Here is a 24208-nt window from a genome sequence, read left to right on the forward strand (position 1 = left end):
TTATAATTTGAAACTTGATTTAATTTTTATTTATTTATATTGACACCAATTTATCAATATTAATAAATTTACCCAAAGATTCTCTTTTATTCTCTAAATCTCATATCTCTATAAATTTTCCAAAATTGACCTAGTCAACTTTAAAAAAAAATCCTAATTGATAATTAAATCAATTAATTGAGACATTCTAGATGATTTACTCAAAGGTGATGCGGGGACCATGGATCCATGAAATCAAGCTCCAATAAGTTACCGTGAATTTATTTACGAATAATTTCACTACCTTATTAATTCCTCATGACTCCACTATAGACTTAGAATTGAACTCTTGAATTCATAGAACGTATTTTCCAAAGCATAAATACGTTATCCATTGTTATAACCATTACAGTTAGTCAATCCTCTATCAATGACTTACTAACAAGCTGTGTGAAAATTACCGTTTTACCCCTCATCAGTATTTTATCCTTAACTCCCACTAAGTTCCTTATAAATGATATTTCCGTGAACTTAATCACAGAAATGAGATCTCAATCATTTAACCTTTTGAACAAAGCAATTAAGGAAATCATCTTTTCACTTCTCATACAGAAGTTATAGATTTCATATCTATGAATAATACTCCCACTCAATTTCATTACTAAATCTCCAAGATGTAAGTATGGGCTAGACCGTAGGGTAAGCTGGTAACGAACAAGTCAAAAGATTTAAATAATATAATTAGCAGAATATTATCACTCAGAATTAAGATCGACTTAACCTATGGTCAACGTTGTGATATTGATTAGATTCGATAACAACGATACTTATTTATCAATCAATAATCAATATCGGTCCTAGTCCGATGTAACCAAATACATCCGATCATATCTACTTGGTCAATGCCTTGGACAAGACATCACACTCCTAATGTGTAAGTAGATCATATCGTAGATTTCCTAATCAGTGAAAATCCAATGCACTGATCTAATCTAGGACTTGTTCTTTTGAACATATAATTACAACTATAATCCACTGTGACCTAGTCACCATAATTGTAACTATCCATATGTTCAGGATTTTATGAATGTTTGTATTAATTGAATAAACATGTAATAAAACAAGCGAACAATGCAATTGAATAAACAAAATGATTTCTACTTCTTTTATTGATAATAATAACGTGTTACATAAGAAAAATGGTTTTATTAAGGGCATAAAACCCAACAGTATGCTTGTTGCATTATCTGATTAAAAAGGCTTGACTTATAAGTCAAGGACGGCAATAGCGCATTGAGCGCTGGTCGAAAGCATTGACTTATAACTCAAGGGCTGCAATAGCGCGCTGAGCGCTAATCGATATGATTAGGCCTAATCAGAAGCGTGATATACGCTTAATTAACCTTATGGTCATTGGAAAATTAAAGTACCAGATACGATGGGCCAACTTTAAGGCTAGTTATATGGAGGATAGGGCAGTGGGCCCCAGGGTGACTCTATAGTCCCATATCCTAGGGCAACGAGCCCCAGTATGACTTATTAGTCATTTATTTAGGGCAGCGGCCCCTGGGGTGACTCTATGGTCACGTATTTAGGGCAACATGCCTCAATGTCACACTGTAGTTACTTATCTAAATAGAATTCATGCGTGAGTAAGGTTATTACTGCTAGGCATGTTATTTATGATTCTGTAAAATGTTGTGCCTATGCACATGTTTAAGTTTTCTTGTTGAGCCTTAGCTCATGGGTGCTTTGTAGTGTAGGTAAGGGGAAAGGGAAGCCGGACCAGCCAAGAGTTGGAGAGCTTCGGTGGCGACGTGTACATATGCGGTTGTTCGACCACCACGGCTGAGGTTTCTCAGATAAACTAGGGTCAAAACCTATTTTTCCGCTTAGGTCGGCTGGTTGTAACTTTTGAATTGTAATTAACCTTTTGTACGTTATTTTGGGATCCCATGTATGAACGTAAACATTTTTAATGAAATGGTTATCCCTTTTGATAAAAAAAATTTAACATACAAGTCTAACACAAGTTAATCACGTTTATGCCCAAGAGACTCGTTTAGAGAGTCTAATACAATTTAAAACACAAAGTGTAACGGTTTTTGCTATCCAAGGAGTTACAATCATACATAGAAAAATTGAACTAAATAAAGTTTCTATCCCAACTTTCACCTTATTTTCTAAGAATAATAACATACAAGTCCTTTGGCAAGGAGGTTTGGTTAATGATTTTATATATGGAAGGTCTAGGCAACCACATATCCTTAAAATTTTTGACAATGTTACCATTACCAACTTTCCATCTATAACCTTTCAAGATCACTTCCCTGCCCCGTAATAAACTTCTCCACACAAAAGAGGCCTTAGAGAATACTTCTTGTAGTCAAAATGCTTGAGTTAGGGAAATAACCAACTTTAAGCACCTTACTAACCAAACTATTTGGGTTTCTAGTGACTCTTCAAACTTGCTCTGCCAACAAAGCTTGATTGAACATCTCAAGGTCTCTAACTCCCAACCCTCGTTGTATATTATATTTAATGAGATTTTCTTTAGTAGTCCCTCTAAAATGGAGATTACCAATATACCCTTTCATATTTTCGGCACTTGGATAATTATTAATTAAAATTTTTATATGACGGTATACATTGTAGTTATGGTAGACATCATTTTGGTTTTTAAGATATTTCGAATAATTTATGGTGCTGAAATCAAAGTTCAAACTATCAATTTCACATATGTATATGGGGACAAGCGATATTTTAGTAGGTAAATTAACGACTCAGATGGCAAAAGAATCATCGTATGCTCCAGAAGATAGATTATTACGAGCTATACTTGGCATTTAGATATTCACTTCAAAGGAAACTTGTCTAAAACTACCTACATGTAGTAGAGGTCGAGTTATTGACGCGAGATGAATCCAGAAAAGAGGGGTTCTAGTTATAATCCAGAAACGATTCATGTATATATTTCACAAAAACGTGAAATCAAAGTGGGTGATAAAGTAGAAACATGCTCTTGTGCAATAGATTCTTTAAACTCTATTTTCAACACCGTAGATTTTCCAGAATTTCCAAAAAACTAACAATATGTCTGCTATGGATATAATGTACGCTATTATATAAAAAGAAAATTAGACTATACTATCCAAGTAACAAAAATATAAGGGAGTGTAATTAGAGACTACCAAAGAATTCTCAATATTTAATAGTTTACTAGTATAAAATGAAGTAAATTGAACGAATATTTAATTTCAAATCTAGGTGTAAGATTTACCACTTAAGAAAAAAAAGTAGTAATTATAAAGCTATCCACGAGTCATGAGTAGAAACGACATCGTTTAACGGAGGGAAAAAAAATATCAGACCGACCTAACTCGTTGGCATTTTTCCTAAAGAGAGTATTAAAAATTGTGATTGCATACGCAACTCACACAACACAAAAGTGTGCCCTAATGTTGGACTATTTTTAAAATAGAACAGTATATACAGGGGACACGTGGAACCCACTCTCCCTTATAAATTCTTAACTCCTGCCCTTCTTCCAAAATCCTAACCCTCTTTTCTCCTCTGTTTGGGTGTTGTCTACTCTTTTCACGAAACACAACCGTTCATCTATACAATCGCCTGAAAACCCTAGATCTGATCGTACTCCTCCGTTCTCCTTCATCGCCCCACCCAGAACCCATCCCTGCAATCTACGAAGGTTTGATTTCTGATCTAACTTTCTCAATTTTTCTGTTTTATTATTCCATATATATAATTTTTTTTCCAACTTAGGGCTTATTATTTATTTTTTGTTGATTGGTGGATTAGGTTATAAGGATGGTTTCGGACGCCAGCAAGAAGAAGGCCGCACAGAAAAAGGCCGCGGCGGCAGCCAAGCGGGGAGGCAAAGCTGCTGCATCGTCTGCTTCATCAAAGGCGGCGGCCGTGTCGCAGAATGGAGCCGATAAGCTGGCGAACGGGGTTGGGGCGCTTGAGATTTCGGATCGGACTTGCACTGGTGTGCTCTGCTCGCACCCTCTCTCTAGAGATATTCGCGTAAGTTTCGAATTGGTTTGAGTATTCATTTTAGCTTAAAATTTGTTTTAAATTAGGTTATGGGACTAAATTTGTGACAAGATTGTTTCTGCAATTATTTTTTTATTGTGTATTTTTATTGCTGTTGTTTTGGGTGGATGTTGCGTGGGTGTAATTGTTGCGTAAAGTAGCTCGTTGATTGATAAATTATTCTCTGGAAAACTCGCAGTTTTTATATTTTCTCAGATGTATGTGTATTTTCAGTTGTATTTTGATTAAATTTCATCCGTGTGTGTGGTCATACATACATATATATATATAAATTCATATAAATAGAACATTTGTTTTCATCGTACCTACTAAGTTATCCTTTTATAGAAGATGTGAATACAGATGATAGATTATCACTTTATTTTCTAGCACTGTACATGATAATAACTCTCTCATGAGTAATAGAAACCGTTATGATTTTTGTTTTCTATACATTGCAGATAGAGTCTTTATCGGTTACCTTTCATGGGCATGATCTCATTGTGGATTCTGAATTGGAGCTCAACTATGGCAGGTTAGTCCAATCTTTTAAATTTTACTTTTATAAGTTTCTAGTTGGACTGTTAACTTATACTTATACTGTGCCTGATGTTTTTTGTTACCCTGTTGAAAATGTGTCAGACGTTATGGTTTGCTTGGATTAAATGGGTGTGGTAAGTCTACTCTTCTCAATGCAATTGGGCACCGAGAGCTTCCCGTACCTGAGCATATGGATATCTATCACCTGTCCCGAGAAATTGAAGCTTCTGATATGTCTTCACTTGAGGCTGTTATAAGCTGTGATGAGGAGAAGATAAAATTGGAGAAAGAAGTTGAACTCTTGTCGGCGCAGGTGTGTTCACAGTTGCAGTAACTTAGTAGTTTTAGAGCTTACTTGAGTGAATATTTGTAGTGGCTTATGATTTTTACCTCTTTTTTAAAGGATGATGGAGGTGGAGAACAGCTTGAACGAATTTATGAACGTCTGGAAGCCATGGATGCAGCTACAGCAGAGAAACGTGCTGCTGAGATATTGTATGGTCTTGGTTTTGACAAGGAGATGCAGGCAAAAAAAACCAGAGATTTCTCAGGTGGCTGGAGGATGAGGATTGCGTTGGCCAGGGCGCTATTCATCAATCCAACCATTTTGTTGCTTGATGAGCCAACCAATCATCTTGGTAAGCAATACCTGCACACACAATTTGCTTGGCGAGGTTTAAATGTATTTGGGTTATACCCTATTATGGAAATTTTCCATAGGGTTTTAGTTTTTTATTCTTCTTTTGCCTCTAAGATTTACTGTTTATAAGGATTGTAGCTGGTTATTGAACTAGTTATATGTCTTGTAAATGGTTAGATCTTTATTCTTGTGTGTATTTCATTTTCCTTTTCTTAAATTTCTAATTTCGCCAGTTGATAGGTTGGAGTGATGCAGTGTACGCGTGCAAGTCTCCTCATAATTTATATTTTTCTCTGCTGTAGTTTAATTACACTGACCAGCAATTGTTTTATTATGTTAATGCAGAAGAGGATAGTTTTTAACCCTTCACTTTGTGTGGTTGCACTTTCTCTGTAGTGTTTATATAAATATATGCTTGTTTTCTCCTAATTGGAGATAAGGTTTCCATTGGGAGATGAGGCTTTCTTTTTCCCTCTTGGAAGTTGAGATCTTTATTTGTCAGTCACTTAGATTTATTGAGATCTTTTTCTCTAGCAGTTAATAATAGCGGACAGGATTTCATAGCTGAAGTTCCTTGGGAATTTTCTCCCTGCATTTTTCTTGTGCTTTTCATAATTTATATATTTATCCAAAAATTCTCCACATCATTTCTTACATTGCAGCATATCCATCTCCACCTGAAGTTGGTCTTGTGATGCACTATTAGCAATTACTATTTTTATTCCATTAACCTCAAGTAATGCTGTTTGTTTTGAGGTTTAACCATTTAGGCTTTTTTTTTAAGCTTTCTCCCCTGACATGGGAGAGATCATAAAGAAGCGAATTTTGGTTCTGTTAGTCTACTGGTGTTCAATTTTTTTCCCCTCAGCCTTTGTTTTTCTGATAAGTTGATACTTACATACTTAATTTGACTTGTTGCAGACTTGGAAGCTTGTGTGTGGTTGGAGGAGACCTTGAAGAACTTTGAGCGCATTCTGGTCGTAATATCACATTCCCAGGATTTTCTAAATGGAGTGTGCACAAACATCATTCACATGCAAAGCAAGAAACTGAAGATTTACAGTGGCAATTATGATCAATATGTTCAGACACGTTCTGAACTGGAGGAGAATCAAATGAAACAGTACAAGTGGGAGCAGGAACAGATTGCTTCAATGAAGGAGTATATTGCACGGTTTGGGCACGGATCAGCAAAACTAGCTCGCCAAGCACAAAGTAAAGAGAAAACCTTGGCAAAAATGGAGCGTGGTGGACTTACTGAAAAGGTTGCCAGGGACAAGGTTTTGGTCTTCCGTTTTGTTGATGTGGGGAAGCTTCCTCCACCAGTGCTTCAATTTGTAGAAGTAACATTTGGTTACACACCTGATAACCTAATTTACAAGAACATTGATTTCGGAGTTGATCTGGACTCACGAATTGCTCTGGTTGGACCCAATGGAGCTGGGAAGAGTACGCTTCTGAAGCTGATGACGGGGGAATTATTTCCTTCAGATGGCATGGTCCGACGACACAATCACCTTAGAATAGCACAGTTCCATCAGCACTTGACTGAGAAGCTTGACATGGATATGTCTGCCTTACAGTATATGATCAAAGAGTATCCTGGAAATGAGGAGGAGAAGATGAGGGGCTCAATTGGCAGGTTTGGCCTGACAGGTAAGGCTCAGGTGATGGCTATGAAGAATCTGTCAGATGGCCAAAGGAGCCGTGTGATCTTTGCTTGGCTGGCTTTTAGGCAACCTCATCTGCTTCTACTGGATGAACCAACTAACCATTTGGATATCGAGACAATTGACTCGCTTGCCGAGGCCTTGAACGAGTGGGATGGAGGTTTGGTTCTTGTTAGCCACGATTTCAGGCTCATCAACCAGGTCGCCCAGGAGATTTGGGTTTGTGAAAATCAAACTGTGACCCGGTGGGAGGGTGGTATTATGGACTTTAAGGCGCATCTGAAGAAAAAGGCTGGTTTATCTGACTGAGGCCACATATAACAGTGCTTACCGTCTGTAAAGGTTGGCTTCATGCTGTTTGTTGATGATATGATGCTTCTTGGCATTGCCTTTTAGCTACGGATTAATTCGGAAGCCAATAGATTATAAGGAATGATCAGGCTTGGTAATTGTTTCAAAGTCGACATGAGCAGCTATATTATTCTATGCTCGGTTAGTAGTTGGTATTTTTTATTTAATTGTTTTTAGTTTGTTTGCCCACTATTTTTATTTTGTGTTGCTATGAAAGTGAGTCGTGCATTCACAAGGACTCGGAGCTTTTTGTCAAACGATATAATGTTGTATTGAGATCATAATTATATTAGCCTTCTAAAAGACTTTAAAAAGTTTCATAAGAATGATGATATCATTTATTGATTCCAATTATTGATTTTTTGTTTTTGTTTTTGGGAGGTTAATCGGGTTGCAAAAATTTAACTCTAATTTGTCTTATTAAGAAAAAAATACAGTATAACTCGTCTAATATGTTTTAGGTAGGTTAGCTGGGTTAACTCGTTTAAATCAATTTTAAAGTTTTTTTTAAATAAATATTCAAATAATTAAATTCAACAAAGTAAAAGTAAGTAAAAGTATAGTATATATTTTCTAAATTTAGAAATATTATTCTAAATTTATTATTAAAATTTTTAAAATAATATTTAATATTATATAATATATATAATAATATGCTTGTATATATGTATATATAAATGAAAAAAAAATTTAATTGATTTATTTGGTGTTTGGGTGGGTTGGTATAATTTTTAAACTGTCAAAATATAATAATTGAGTGATTTGAATTTTTGTTGGGTTATTTGGATTGTACTTTTTGTCAAATTGGGTGGTTTGCATAAACTTTTGCACAACTTTGGACAATAGTGTGTTATATTCATAAAAAGTCGATATATTATATATTTAGCATAATTTTTAGCATTATGTTTCAATGCACAATTATAAAAACGGTTGTAAAATTAATATTTCATTAATGCTAATTTGATATTTATTAAAAATATAAAATAATTTTTTTATATTTTATTGTTGATAATATAAGATAATAATAAAATAGTAAGGTAAAAAGTATATCATTTAATGCAAATAGATAAAAATAATATAAATGACATAAAAGTAAATAAAAAAAATATAACATTTATGGTGATACAAATTATGCACCATACTATATTGTGTGCCAAATTTGGTCAAACTTTTAGTACATGTCAAATTTGGCATACAATTGGAGCAATTTTTTTGTAAAATGAATTATATTTTAGTAATACATCACTAATTTGACACTCCAACGAAGATACTCTTAGATTTCAATTTGGCCTAATTATCATATGATATTGTTGATGTTCACAAGCTTAAATTTGTCACTTTGGGAAAGGATCTACAATCTTTCAAGATGACCCCCTGGTTCTCTAGTGCCACATGCACTGACTTACTATGTTTATTAATGATGTATGCACTCTTAATTTGCACACTCAATTTATACATAAATTACACACCATGTTGTGTAAGCAATCTTAATCATTGATATTTTTAAGTAGGGACCCCACAATATTTAATTGTATAGTTAAGATTAATTACACATAATAGTGTATAATTTGAGTGAGCAAATTAAGTGGGTATCTATCATTACTCTTATCAAAATAAGTTATTCTTCTTACAAACAAATACCTCAAATAAAATAAAAAACATTATTTCTCAACTTTCTTTGCACTCTGTAACCACTCTGTTTCTCTTCCTATTGATTTATCTTATGCTGTCTTTCATGCTCTTTTTGTAGAAAATTATGTACACCTAAAATATATACCAAAATATTATATATTAAACCAAATTTTGATAAATATGATTGTTTTGGCTAAACTATTATGCCATTGTTTATGCGCATATCATTACTCATTTTTTTGATAAAATATAATTCAAAATTACAAGTGTAGTTTTAAGAATCTCTAGCTATGGTTCGATGTATAATTACTAATTTATAAGATAAAACTCTTAATTCCTTGGTTTAGTTTTATTTATTCTTTTGGAAGGGGTAGTTTAATATATTACTAAGTTATAAATATTCTTAGTTATTGATGGAGTATGACAATTGTAATGATTTATTTCATAGTAGATCATATGGTTCTAATTTTGAAGTTTGATTTTATAATGTTTTTTGCACATTCCACGACTGTGTTTATGAATTTTGGCCATACACATTATATATAATCTTGTTTAAAGCCATATATAGCACCCCTTGAAGAGCATGAAGAAAACGACTAAGTTTATAATGAAGATATTTCAATTTTTTTTTATTCCATGTATTAATTTTATTATGTACATAAATGAGGAGCCGTATGAAATGAAAATCTGATGTGCGATTCTGACACGGAGATTCGTTGAGTCGAATAATGACCGTAACGGATGTCAGCTCAATCTGACATAATGATTATGGTTTATACAACGAGTAAATAGTGATTCATTCTTATTTTATTATTGGATATGAGTATACACTCCATTTTTACTATAAAAAGAAAAAGCTTTGCCAAACCTTTATTCGACATTTTTACTATCAAAAGAGAAATTTTTTGCCAAACCTTTATTCAAGGTTGGGGGAATAATTTATTTTGTGAAAAACTGTTCAAAACTATAAATAAAATAGAAAAAATTAGATTATGTTTGGTAACTCACTCTATAATTGGAATTTGATGTCATTTAGAGTTATTACTTGATTTGACATGTTTGTCTGACCATATAATTACATAGTAACCATGTTTGTCCCCTCATGTCACCTCCAATTCTCATAACCCTATGAAAATTTGATGTAATTACATTATGTAATTTTAAATAATATTTATTACATGATATTATTTTTATGTGTAATTACTAATTATTTTGCCAAACATGACAATGAAAATTCATAAGTGATTATCAATTGACATCAAAACACACATTGTATTTTAAAATATAGGTTAATTACTAAGATATGTAATTATATATCCTATTAATTACACGATCTAGTAATTACACAATTACTTCCAAACACACCATTAGGAAAATGACAAAATCATGACCTAATACTTTTATTTAATATTATAAATTTTAGTTTTAGTTTTAATATTTTTTTATATCTTTATATATAAAAAAAGTGTGCATTTAAGAGATTCTTGATGTGACAGTTTTTTTTTAGATCTTACAAATATTTAACGGAATATACCTTTGAAAAAATATTGTAGACTAGATATTTAATAATTATATTAATATAAATTTAAATATTATAAAATATTATTATTATAATAATATTTAATATAAGACTAGATATTTAATAATTATATTAATATAAATTCAAATATTATAAATTATCATTTTTGTAATAATAACTAATATGTAATCTTTATTTTTTTTAATGTTTATATATATTATATATATATATATATATTAGATGAAAGAAACAGAGAATCCGTTTGTGTAGTTATATTTAGAAATTGTATTAATTTATTTTTATTATGTTTTTTTTATTATTATATAAATTTTAAATAAGTAAACAATGTCATATATTATAAAAGAATGACATAAATATATTAAAAAAAATTAATCAAAACATTCTCTATAGTTTTGAAAATATAAATAATATGATAATTTCTTAAATCACAAATTGGCTTACTTACCTCTATTCAAGACACAAAATATTTGGTCATGATATACTTAAAAGCACACCTCATTGATTGAACATTTGACCTGCGAAACCCAAAAATTCGCATAACCTGCCTGGCCCGAACCCCGAGAATTCGTTTTTTCAGAAAACCCGTTCATTTCGGGCCTAATTTGATCCGAACCCGATATGACTCGGGTCGGGTTCTAAAATTTAACATACACGGGTTCGGGTGTAACCCAAAACATGACTGAGTGTAATTTTAAAAAAAAAATTAAACCCTAAAAAAAACATAACACTAAATAAATCCCTTTCAGACTTTGGACATTAGATAATAGGTAAGTTATTGGGCTTTGGACTTTATGTTTAAGTGTTTTAGTATATTACTTTTGTAGTTTGTTTGTTGAAATGCATTAAAATCACATTTATTTAATTTCTAATTTTCTATAAACTTATGTTTCATGATTATATATTTTTCAAAATTTTTACCAAGCCTAATTTGTAAAAAAATCAATTGAACCAAACTAACAAAAAACTTTAAAAATAAAAAAAATGTAAAAAAAAAAATGATATTTTTGAAAAATTTGTACCAATGCTCATTTTTGGCACAAAGCCTAATTGGCCAGCCTAACCTGAAACTCGAAATCCGAATTCGGTATCACTTTTCTCCACTCGAAACTCGCAAAATCCGAACCTGATGCACCTAAAACTCGAAAATCCGACCCGTGTGCTCCCCTAAATGTATGTATGATTAAATAAAGTGGTTAACACATAAAAGTGATGTGATGTATGTTTAAATAGTTTTATGAAATTTTAGAAATGATGTCTTTATCAAAGTTATCTCTTTGAAGGTGTATCTACAGTCACTCATGACACTTGAATTGGAATAATCATTTTGTGAGATAAAAAAATATAATTATTATATGTTGACGAGTGATACATTTTATCAAGAAACATGAAAAAGGGATAGGAAGTAAGAAAGATTTTTTAAAACTAACTTGAAAGCCAAGAACTATAGAGAGAATGTTGGAAGGACATATTTATGGTAATGCTTTTCGTGCCAAAATCCCAATCCCTTGCTTGGTGGGGTCCATGTCTTATTTATGAGTTCGTTTTCCCAAATACAATGGCAAGTCACCTTTTTAAGCATGTAAAAAATTGGGTTTGCAACGGATGGGACAAGGCTCATATACAACTCTTGAGTATGATTATTCATCTAATCTAATATGTGCTATTTTGCTCATAATTTATCCAATCCGTACTAAGTGTGTGTTGGGTTTTATGCCTTTATAAAATTACATTTATTATGTAATTAATTCATTATCAATAAAGTAGTAGAAAATATTTTGTTCAATCAAATTGCGTTGTTTATATGTTTTATTACATAATTAATTATTATTAATACAAACGTTTATAAAATTTCGAACATATGTATAGTTACAATTATAGTGACTCGGTCACAGTGGATTATAATTGTAATTATATAATCAAAAGCATTTTGTCCTAAGATTAAATCAGTACACTAGATTTTTACTGATTGTGTAATCTACGATAAGATCTACTTACTTATCTGGTGTAATGTCATATCTAGGACATTGGCCAAGCAGATAAGATTTGATGTATTTTGTTACATTAGACTGGACCGATATTGATTATTGACAAGATAAGTAAGTATCATTATTATCTAATCTAATTTAATCATATCACAATATTGACCATATGTCAATTCAATCTTAATTCTGAGTGATTAATATTCCGCTAATTATATTATTCAAGTCTTTTGATTTGTTCGTTACCAGCTTACCCTACGGACTAGCTCGTACTTACATATTGGAGATTCGGTAGTATAATTAAATGGGAGTATTTATCATAGATATGAAATCTATAGCTTCTGTTTAAGAAGTGAAACAATGATTTCTTTATAGCTTGATTCAAGTGTTAAATGATAGAGTACTCATTTCTGTAATTAAATTTACTGAAATATCATATACAAGGAACTTTGTGCGAGTTAAGGATAAAATACCAATGAGGGGTAAAACGGTAATTTTCACCCATCTCATTAGTAGATCATCTATTGAGGATTGAATGATGGTCATGGTTATAACAATAGATAGCGTATTTACATTTGGTGTAAATCGTTCTATGAATTCAAGAGTGCAATTTTAAGTCTATAGTGGAGTCACGAGGAATTAATAAGGTAGTAAATTATTTGTTATAAATAAACTCACGATAACTTATTGGAGCTTGAGTTCATGGATCCATGGTCCCCTCATGTCACCTCTTTTCAAAATGAACCTAGTAGTCTTGAATAATTAATTATAAAATTACCATATTGAATCTAGTAGTCTTGAATAATTAATTTAATTACTAATTATAAAAATACCATATTAATTATAAAAATACAATTAATTTGCATGTTTGTTGGCTATCCTAAAGGTACTTGGGGTGGACTTTTCTATAGTCATTCAGAAAATAAAGTGTTTACTTCTACGAATGCTACTTTTTTTAAAAATGACTATGTCCAAAATTTCAAGCCACGCAGCAAAGTAATTTAAGAGGATATGGTTAAAGAATTGACTCCAACCAATGTTCTATCGTCATCAACGCGAGTTGATGATGAAATTCTCACTCTTCATGTGCAACCGACGCAAGTCGATTTAAATGAAGAAAGTATCACTGTTCCTGAGCAAACAGTCACAGAACCTCGTCGTAGTGGGAGGGTTTCTAGGAACCCAGTTTGCTATGGTTTGGATGGTGAAACCAATATGGTTGTTGGTGACATTGGTGACAATGATCCGTTGTCTTTCAAACAGGCAATGGCTAGCCTTGAAAAGGAACTATGGCTCGAAGCCATGCAACAGGAAATGGAGTCCATGTACTCAAATTCCATCTAGGATCTTGTGGAAGCGCCTAGTGACCTTAGGGTCATTGGGTGCAAGTGGATCTACAAGAAGAAACGAGGTGTTGATGGAAATATCGAAACTTATAAGGCTAGATTAGTGGAAAAGGGTTATACCCAAAGAGAAGGCGTGGACCAGGGGTGCACATTTATCCCGCAAAACTCGAAAACCCGCAAAACCTGCCCGACCCGAACCCGAAGAATCCGTTTTTTTCGAAAAAACCGACAAAATCGGGTTTAACCCGACCCGAACCCGAAAAAATCGGGTCGGGTTCAGGTTTGCAATATATGTGCTGTCGGGTTCAGGTGTAACCCGAAACCCGACTGAATTTTTAAAAAAAATAAAAAATAAAATACAAATAAATATAATCAAAATCTGAAAGTGAAAGTTTACTCTAAACTTTACTCGACCCCCTTTTTTTTGGTTCTTCTTCTTCTCCTTCGTTTCAATCAAGCGGCAGCCAGCCCAGCCCCAGCCTCCCTCGTCGTCCCTCCCTCCTTCGGTTCAAGCTTCAGCAGAGCAGCACCACCCTCTTGCTGAGCCATGGCAGCCTGAGCTGAGCCTCCCTCTTGCTCTTGGTTCAAGCTTCAGCACGGCAGCAACAGCAAGGAGGAGAGAAGCCGCCGAGTGCCAGCCAGCCACTGCCTTGCCTGCCGCCGACCCAACCCTTCGAGACGAGCCCGGAGCCTCCCTCGCCTCGCCTCCCTCAGCTCTCACGCGGCGGCACCACCGGCCACCACCAGCGGCGCAACACGCCTCGCCTGGCCTCGGTCCGGTAAGCACAGTACATAATACATATCATTTAGTATATATATATAATATATATGTATATATAATATATATATATATGTTAGGATAGACCGAAAAGTTTCGGTTAAGTTAGATGTTAGATTAGAATTTTATAATTCAGAATCAGATTTTATATATATATATATATTTATATAGTTAGAGGGAAATTTAATTGCTTGTAGAGCTAGAGATGGAAAATGGACGGATATGTGGTTTATCTTTATAGTTTTCCTTTGTTCTATGTGTACAGAGTAAATTAATAATTAAATGTTAAATGTTTTATGCATTTCTGTCAAATTTTGTTTATCTTATGTGGACATACAATACAATTATGAAAATGTAATCTTTATTTATTTGTTAATTTTCTACCAATAATGCCTAAAGGGTGTGTGTGTGCATTGCCAATAATATGTCAGGTTCTTTGATATTTTTGTTTTATTTTGACAAAATGAATGCATTACCTAATGATTGAAAAAATTACACATTAATAATTTAATAGAGAGATTTATTCATCTAATAAAATTCCTTGTCTAGGGCATGTAAAATCAATCTATGGGCCTCCTTAAAAATATTGTAATCAACACATGAAGGGAGAGGCCTTCCTACTAAATAAGCAAGTGCTTTCAGTTGATTGATCTATTTGTTAACATGAAGAAATTGTTGACTAAATCTAGTATATATTAAAGTATGGAAAATAAAGTGCAAATGGTGGTTACATGATTCATGAAGAGTAAAATAAGATAAACATAGTAGAATAATATATCAATCAACCACATAAAAAAACATACTATCTGTTTGATATGAATATATCATATCCTATATATAAGAATGAAGATCAATGAAGGAAATAATGGAGAAAATGAAGCTAATTTTAGGACGGCTAACACCTATAAACTATCTAAAAATAAAAAAAGATTGATCTGTTTCAAATATATACATAAAAAATATTGCAATAGTATATTTTTTGTGTGTATATCAGTGTGTGTTTTGTGTTTATTATAGTATCTTCTTTTGTCTAGCAATAACAATTACTTGAATTTCTATTGATTTGTTAGGTAATGGATATTGATGAGGTAGATGAAACTCTTCCCCCAATAGATGCTCAAGATCAACCACCTCTCACTCAAACTGAAAACCCTACTCCTCCTACTGATCAGGGTAGAAAAACTAGAGCTAGTAGAAAGAGGGTTAGACCTCCCCCCATCCCTAGTGCTAGTAGTACCGGGAAAACAAAGGGAAAAAGGTCATCTATTTGGGATCATTTTACTAAGGAAGATCCTCCTCCACCCTCGACAGTTCCTAACGAAGAGTCTCCTCCCCCCAAGTGCATATGTAATTATTGTGGGTCTGACTTCTTGTGTGACAGTAGAAAACATGGGACCAGTCATTTGTGGAGCCATTTTAAGAAAGTATGCGACCTAAGTCCGTATAAGATTGATGAGCAGAGACAAAAGACTTTAAGCTTTCAGAATGTAAGGGGAGGGAAAGAGGGGGAGACAAACTTAGTAGCGGTAGCTTATAACAAAGAAGCTTGTAGGGTAGCCCTCACACAATATATTGTGTTGGATGAGTTGCCATTTAGACATGTTGAGGGTGAAGGGTTCAAAAGATTTGTCAAAACACTCCAACCTCGGTTTGAGATCCCTTCTCGAATGACTGTTGCTAGAGATGTATTGAAGTTATATTAGGAGGAGAAGGCAACATTGAAAAAAATTTTGAGTCGTGAGAGGATATCAATTACTATCGATACTTGGACTTCCATTCAAAATTTGAATTACATGGTCATCACTGCTCATTGGATTGATAATTCTTGGGAGTATCAGAAAAGAATTATCAATTTTTGCCAAGTGGTAGATCACAAAGGGGAAACCATTGGCCATGAGATCGACTTATGTCTTTTAGATTGGGGCATCTCTAAGTTGTTTACCATTATGGTAGACAATGCTTCGTCTAATGATGTTGCCATTAGATACTTGAGGCAACAATTCAAGGAGAAAGAGCGAGGCCTAATTTTGGATGGAAAGTTTTTACATATGAGGTGTTGCGCTCATATTGTGAATCTAATTGTCACTGAAGGGTTGAAGGAAAAACATGGGTCAATTGCAGCAATTAGAAATGCTGTGAGGTTCGTTAGGTCTTCTCCTGCTAGGCTAAATTTTTTTAAGGAGCGTGTCATACAGGAAAAGATTGAATGTAAAGGACTTTTGTGTTTAGATGTCCCAACAAGATGGAACTCCACATATCTAATGCTCAATTGTGCAATGAAATTTCGGAAGGCATTTGACAGGATGAAAAGAGATGCTAATTATATGAATTATTTTGAGGTTTTTGGAGACTTTTTACGAAGTAACATTAAAGTTTAGTGGGTCTACTTATGTTACTGCTAATAAGTACTTCATTGAGATCTCCAATATGCAACAAGAACTGTGTGACTTAATAGCTGACGATGATGATAATGAGTTATTGAGGACAATGGAAATTAGCATGAAACTAAAGTATGACAAGTATTGGGGAAAACTTGATAATTGCAATGAGACACTTCTAATTGCCTTGGTCCTTGACCCAAGATACAAGCTTGACTATCTCAGTCATTGCTTTAGTGCTACTTATGATGAGATGACGTGCAAAGAGATGGTGAAAAAGGTAGAGAAGACAATGCGGGCAATGTTTGATCAATATAATGAGACAGCATCAAGTCTTCATCTATCGGCATCTATGACTCAGGCTCAGCTACAATCAACCTCTATTGTTAGTTCTTCATCCACATTTGTCATGCCTGTTAGTGGTCGACCTAGTGCCAACAAGAAGTCACGAAATTTGCATGATGAGTTTGTGGCACGAAGATTGGAAAAGGATGATGGAGTGACAAAAAATGAGGTCGATAAATATTTGGAAGAGGAACCTGAGCGACCAACTGAGAATTTTGATGTGTTGGGATGGTGGGCTAGTAGTGGGTGCAAGTACAAGATCTTGTCACTCATGGCTCGTGATGTGTTAGCTATACCAGTTACCACCGTTGCTTCTGAGGCGGCATTTTCTATAGGAGGTCGAATTTTAGATCCTTTTAGAAGCTCACTAAGCCCAAGGATGGTCGAAGCATTAATTTGTCTCAATAACTGGTGGAGCGGATCACATCAACCCATCATAACTCGAGAATATATGGAAGAAGAAGAAGCGCTTCAAACATCAGAGTATCTTGAGTCAGGTAGTTTAATACATTTTAATATTTATTTTAAGTGTGTGAATGTTTTTTTATAATCTAATATTTATCTTTTATATTAAAAATATTTGTAGAGATGACCAATGATCCTACAAGTGTTGGGCCTGGGCCAGCTTCATCCTCCGTCAATTTTCAGTCTTCAGCCTCATCTGCATCTGCTGCACAACAATCTACAAATTAAAAGAATTGCAATTGCTTGTAAGAATTTATTCATGCCTACCTGCCTTTATGTTATTTATTATCCTTGATTTCTTTTCTTTACTAATTTTTCTTATTTGAATTTTGAAAGGAATGAAGGAAAGGAAAGAAGGAAAGGGCATGGACTTTTGCTGGTCATGTATTTTGAACTTTTATAGACTTAATTTAATGTTTATGGTTGTAGACGACTTATGGACTTTATTTTGGTTTTGTGGTTAACTAGTTATGTACTTAAGTTTATGGATTTTATCGTTGTTTATTTATGGTTGCAGTTTTTTCTTAATATCTTAATATTATCACTCTCTTTTTAAAAGCAGAAAATAGTCAATTGAACTACTTTGCTCTAATGTGTTTCCTTGTAGAAATCTTGGTGGCTTAACATGTATTTATAGATGGCCATTCAAGGCGTTCCTAGTGAGCTTCTCTTTGATTGGTCTTTGGTTATTTTATCTTTCGTTTCTATGTTTTTATTTTCCTGAAAAAGATAGGAGGGGGTTTATTGATTTGATGTTTACGAGCTATCTTAAGATGTTACTTCTTATATATAGGATATGATATATTCATATCAAACAGATAGTATGTTTTTTTATGTGGTTCATCAACTAGTTATGTGTATATATATGTACATGTATATTCGTGTAAATTATTTTCAACTAACTGCTGGTGGCGGGTCGATATTTACTCATGATCCCTTTGTTTTTTACTGAGAAATATCAAAAGGTGCTTAGTTTCTTTAGAGATAATTAATTTTGTACTTATTAATTAGCATTATTCTTTCAATGATGAATACTATTAAAAGAAACATTGGTTCATACGTTAACAGTTTTTTGAGTTTCTAATTAATTATACATTTTTAGAAACAAAAACAAAATGTCCAAATAATATAATTAGTTGTTAGGCATTTTTCAAAAACCATAATTATGTTTTCTTAGTTACCAACTTAGTTAAATTCATCAAACAGTATTAATATAATATACGTAACCTATGAGATAAGATAATATTCGCACATAGTACTACTACTGAAACTGCCAAGAAATGATATTTTTCAAAGAACAAAATGGTATTTTTGAAAAAAAATGGCAATTTTGAAAAAAAAATGGCATTTTTGCAAATCTGGAATTTTCGGCCCAAAATCAGAAATGGCCCATCAAACCCGAAATTACACCCGAACCCGACTGAACCCGAACCCAAAAAAATCCGAAATTTTCGGATCGGTTTCCGTACCATTTTTCGTAACCCGAAACCCGCAAAACCCGAACCCGATGAACCCGAAACCCGAAAATCCGACCCGTGTGCACCCCTAGCGTGGACTATGAGGAAACTTTTAGTCCGGTAGCCATGCACAAGTCCATTCGCATCCTCCTATCCATAGCAGCCACTCTCGACTATGAGATCTGGAAAATGGACGTTAAGACAACTTTTCTTAATGGAAAGTTTGACAAAGTCATTTATATGGATCGGCCAGAAGGATTTAAAGTAGCTAGACAAAAATGAAAAGTTTGCAAGTTGAATAGGTCCATTTATGGACTTAAGCAAGTTTCTCATTTCTGGAACCTTAGGTTTGATGAAATAATCAAAACCTATGGCTTTGAACAAAATATTGATGAGCCTTGTCTTTACCAACTGAAGGCAAATCAAATAGTGGTATTCCTGGTTCTTTACGTAGATGATATCTTACTCATTGGAAACAATGTTAAGAAATTATTAGATGTAAAGAATTGGCTGAACACTCAATTCCAGATGAAAGATTTCGGTGAAGCAAGTTATGTTCTAGGTATCTAGATCATCGGGATAGAAAGAACAAACTCTTAGCTCTATGTCAAGCAGCTTACATAGATAAAGTGCTTGAACATTTCTCAGTAAGGACGTTTACTGTCCCGCCATGGAATTCATCTTTCAAAGAAGCAGTCTCCCCAGACTCCTGAAGAGGAAGATGTAATGAGAAAAGTTCCCTACGCATCTGTAGTTGGAAATATGATGTATGCTATATTGTGTACTAGACCAGATATCTGCTATGCAGTAGGAGTAGTGAGTAGGTATCATTCAAACCCAGGACCAGAACATGGATAGCAGTTATGCATATCCTAAAGTATTTAAGGCAAACTAGGGACTATATGTTAGTCTACAAGGATAGTGTTCTTAACCCTGTAGGCTACACCGATTTAGATTTTCAGACTGATGTCGATGACAGGAAGTCTACTTTTGGAATGGTGTTTACTCTTGGGGGTGGAGCTGTGATATGGAGAAGAGTAAAGCAATCTTCGATCTTAGATTCCATCACGGAGGCTGAATACATAGTTGTGTCAGAAGCAGCTAAGGAAACAGTCTGGCTAAAGAAGTTCTATTCAGATCTTGGTGTTATTCAAAAAATGGATAAACTACTTGTATTGTTTTGTGACAACACAGGAGCGATAGGCAACTTGAAAGAACCTCGAAGTCACAAGAGGGGTAAGCATATAGAAAGGAAGTATCACATTATTTGAGAATATGTGGCTAGGGGAGATGTGAAGGTTATGAATATTGCATCTGAAGACAATCTTGCGGATCTGTTTACAAAGACACTACCAGAAGCTACATTTGATAAGCCTATCAAAGAAATGAGATTAGTAGAATTAAGGCATTAGATTAGTGCAAGTGGGAGTTTGTTGGGGTTTTATGCCTTAATTAAAACTCAATTTCTTTGTAATCTCATTTATTATCAATAAAAGAATAGAAATCATTTTATGACTTGGTCAATCACTTTGCTCACATGTTTTATTTTAATGATTATTTGTTTAATATAAACTTCTATTAAATCCCGAGCATATAGCTAATCATATTTATAGTGACGTAATCACAGTGGAATATAATATGATTATATGCTCAAACATAAATTAGTCATAAGATTAGTCAGTGCACAAGATTTACACTAACTTACAAATCTACGATATGATCTACTTACACATTGTAGTGTTATGTTTTTTCCAGAACATTAGCAAAGTAGATAAGATCAGATGTATTTGTTACATCGGACTTGACCGATATTGATAGAAGATAAGATAAGTAAACATACCATTATTATCTATTATAGTGATATCATATAGTTGACCATAGGTCAATTCAATCTCAATTCTGAGTGGTTAATAGTCTAACTGATTGTATTATTTGAGTTCTTGGACTTGTTCGTTACCACCTTACCCTACGGACTAGCCCATACTTACATCTTTGGAACTCGGTAGTACAATTGAGTGGGAGTGATAATCTTGGATATGAACATCTATAACTCTTGATGAAGAAGTAAAACGATGGTTTCCTTTTAGTTTGTTTCAAGGTGCTAAATGATAGAGATCTCATTTCAGTAATTAATATTAGTTTACTTAAATATCATTTACAAGGAACTAAGTGTTTTAAGGATAAAATACAATGAGGGGTAAAATGGTATTTTAAGTCCCATCTCATTATAGACAGTCTATAGAGGATTGAGTGAAAATTATGGTTGTAACAATGGATAATTAATAACATATCTATGTTTGTTATAGAGCGTTCTATGAATTCAAGAGTGCAATTCTGAGTCTTTAGTGGAGTCACGAGGAATTAATAAGTTAATAAATTTATTTGTTAAATTTATGATAACTTATTGAAGCTTGATTTCATAGGCCCATGATCCCCACTGTACCTTAGATAAAATCATCTAGATAGTCTCAATTAATTGATTTAATTATCAATTATAATTATCAAAGTTGACCAGGTCAATTTTAGATAGTTTCACATAGTTATGTAATTTAGAGAAGAAAAGAGAAATTATGGCATATTTATTAATTAAGATAAATTGATATCTAAATTAATAAATAAGTTTAAATCAATGTTCAAATTATAAGTAATTAATTTGATAAAAGATTTAAATAAATAATTAATTAATTAAATAAATAGAAAATAATACAGGTCTTGATTTTAAGTCTAATGAGCTTATAATCAAATGAGAAATTTCACGGGCCTAAAGCCTATGAGAATTTTGACCTAGGGCTGATTGTTTGCTATTATTTTATTGATTTTTAGTTAAATAAATGACTTAATTGAGCCTATAAAAGGAATGATAAGTGAGAGTTGAAATCAAATTTTTGAATAACAAGTTCTTGAGAAGATCAAAAGATCTAGTCTTGATGCTCTAGGTTTTAGATTCTCTCTACAGCATAAGTCATTTTCTAAGCCTCAATATTCTTTTCTCTTCTTCTCTCTGTATCTATCTCATGTGTTGAGAATTACCCAATCTAGTCTAGGTGATTCTAAACAGGGCCGGCCCTGAAAAAAAGTGGGTCTAAGACGGTTTTAATAAATTTGAAAAAAATGGGCCTTTTTGTATATGTAATTTTTTTTATGTAATTTTAAATAAAATTAAACTAATATTTAGTAATATAAAATTAAACTAATAACATTAAACTAATTTTAAATAAAATGGGCCTTGGGTAGGGGTGGGCCCTAGGCACGGGCCTAGCCCGCCTATGCCCAGGGCCGACCCTGATTCTAAAGATACTTTGGAAGGCTGTGAGGAAAATTGAAGAACGATTCAGTTTCTTGGTGATACCCTACGATAGAAAGGATACAAGGGTTAGAGAAACTGAAGGAATGACTCATTCATTTCACTGCGTATAATATAAGTGTTCTTATCATAATTTCTGTATGAATTCAATTTTAGAAACATGCCCTAGGTTTTCTTATACTAATTTATTTAATATAAGATCTACATGAAAATAAATAAAATCCTGTATAAGTTTTCTCAACATAAAACCCATAAACTATATACATGAAATGAAATTTTGAAAATTGCGCAAATTTTTTTTGGGATATTTTTTATTTAGCCTATGAAAATATGTATATATATTCTATAATTATTATTAATTATATGTGTAACATATTATATATATATATACGATTAAATAAAAAAAATCACGTGGCTGCCACACTTTTTTTAACAAGTATTATAATTTTTTTAAGTTACTTATATATATATATTTATATTAGATACAAGCAATGTGCAATGCACGTTTGCTTAGTTTTATTTATAGAATTTATTAATTATTTTTATTAAATTTGTATCATTGTCATATAAATTTTAAATAAATAAACAATATTATATATAAAAGAATGACAATAATTAAATAAAAAATTAAACCAAAACATTGTTTATGATTTTTTAAAAGATATATATATATATATATAATATGATAACATTTTTAAACACAAATGATAGTTTTTTTAATAAAAATTAAGATTATGTATTATATATTATTATTATAATTATATTTTATAATATTTAAATTTATATTAATATAAATATTAAATGTTTGTATTAAATATTATTATGTGATTAAATGTTTGTTAAACAACACATTGATTTCTACTTATTGATAATTGTAACTCTATGTCGAATCACATTATCTCCATTCTCTCCAAAAAACTTCTCACTGGAGAGAATTTTCCCAAATGGAAGTCAAACATCAACATTATGTTGATTGGCGAAAACTCCAAGTTTGTTATGACTGAAGTTTGTCCTGACGTCCTTGGTGATTTATCTTCAAAAGAATCAAAGGAGAAGTATGAGCGTTGGCTCGCTGCTAACAATAAAGCCAAGGCGTACATGCTAGCTGTAAGGCCCTAACTCCAGGGACCGTTACGGTGTGCCTTGTAAACAGTGCTAAACTCGCTAATCGAGTCATTTGGCCAAAATCGTGTAACTAAGTATGATTAGCAGTTTAGGGATTAAAAATTTTGGTTAAGATATAACGTTTCATTGGAACATTTAATATGTACACTGGGATCCCAAAATATAATTTCAGAGTCTACTACAAGAAAATATTTTCAACAAGCCGATCTAAGCGGCAAAACAAGGTTAAACCCTAGTTCCTCTTCAAACCTCGGCCGTGGTGGTCGAGCAGCTGCATATGTACACATCATCACCTAAGCTGTCCAACTCAAGGATGGTCCAGCTTTCTTTTGCCTTTACCTGCACCACATAGCACCCGTGAGCCGAAGCCCAGCAAGAAAACTTAATATGCTTATGAACAGTAATAACATGTCATCAAATCATAAGGCACATGCCTAGCAGATATAGCCCTAATAAAGCAGGCAAACAAATTCACGTAACAATGGGTATCCAGGATAAAGAATCCTGCCCTCCTGAGTGGACGACTATCACGTCAGTCTCAATCAGATAGGTGATTCAACTCTGGTGGTTCCGGTAACCATATCGGGCTGATAGCCCTGAATAAAAGATAGATGACTAATAAG

The 24208-nt window shown here is 33.1% G+C and overlaps 2 protein-coding genes across 3 annotated transcripts; both read left to right on the plus strand.

The window, feature by feature from the left end:
- The first annotated feature begins 3520 nt into the window (after positions 1-3520).
- LOC133788663 (ABC transporter F family member 1) lies at positions 3521-7587 on the plus strand. The gene is made up of 6 exons (XM_062226212.1): positions 3521-3688; positions 3799-4026; positions 4497-4570; positions 4678-4888; positions 4979-5213; positions 6137-7587. Exons 2-6 carry the CDS (start codon positions 3808-3810, stop codon positions 7192-7194), a joined length of 1797 nt encoding a protein of 598 aa, XP_062082196.1. The 5' UTR covers positions 3521-3688; positions 3799-3807; the 3' UTR covers positions 7195-7587.
- Positions 7588-17466: 9879 nt separating this feature from the next.
- Positions 17467-18355, plus strand: LOC133789931 (uncharacterized). 2 transcript variants are annotated; one of them, XR_009873795.1, is made up of 3 exons: positions 17467-17731; positions 17821-17944; positions 18036-18355. XR_009873795.1 is itself a non-coding variant. In XM_062227590.1 (2 exons), exons 1-2 carry the CDS (start codon positions 17506-17508, stop codon positions 17925-17927), a joined length of 333 nt encoding a protein of 110 aa, XP_062083574.1. In that variant the 5' UTR covers positions 17467-17505; the 3' UTR covers positions 17928-18355. The 2 variants fall into 2 exon arrangements, 1 of the variants encoding a protein (XP_062083574.1); XM_062227590.1 differs by having other exon boundaries at positions 17821-18355.
- The last annotated feature ends 5853 nt before the right edge of the window (positions 18356-24208 follow it).

The sequence above is a fragment of the Humulus lupulus genome, chromosome 7, assembly GCF_963169125.1.
Source record: "Humulus lupulus chromosome 7, drHumLupu1.1, whole genome shotgun sequence".
Lineage (NCBI taxonomy): Eukaryota > Viridiplantae > Streptophyta > Magnoliopsida > Rosales > Cannabaceae > Humulus > Humulus lupulus.

Excerpts from the sequence above, each read along its gene's own strand:
- LOC133789931 (XM_062227590.1), top strand. The coding sequence starts at position 17,506 with ATGGCTCGTGATGTGTTAGCTATACCAGTTACCACCGTTGCTTCTGAG. Across the intron at positions 17,732-17,820 it reads ATCAGAGTATCTTGAGTCAG|AGATGACCAATGATCCTACA; the intron begins GTAGTTTAATAC and ends AAATATTTGTAG.
- LOC133788663 (XM_062226212.1), top strand. The coding sequence starts at position 3,808 with ATGGTTTCGGACGCCAGCAAGAAGAAGGCCGCACAGAAAAAGGCCGCG. Across the intron at positions 4,027-4,496 it reads CTCTCTCTAGAGATATTCGC|ATAGAGTCTTTATCGGTTAC; the intron begins GTAAGTTTCGAA and ends TATACATTGCAG. Across the intron at positions 4,889-4,978 it reads TTGAACTCTTGTCGGCGCAG|GATGATGGAGGTGGAGAACA; the intron begins GTGTGTTCACAG and ends TCTTTTTTAAAG.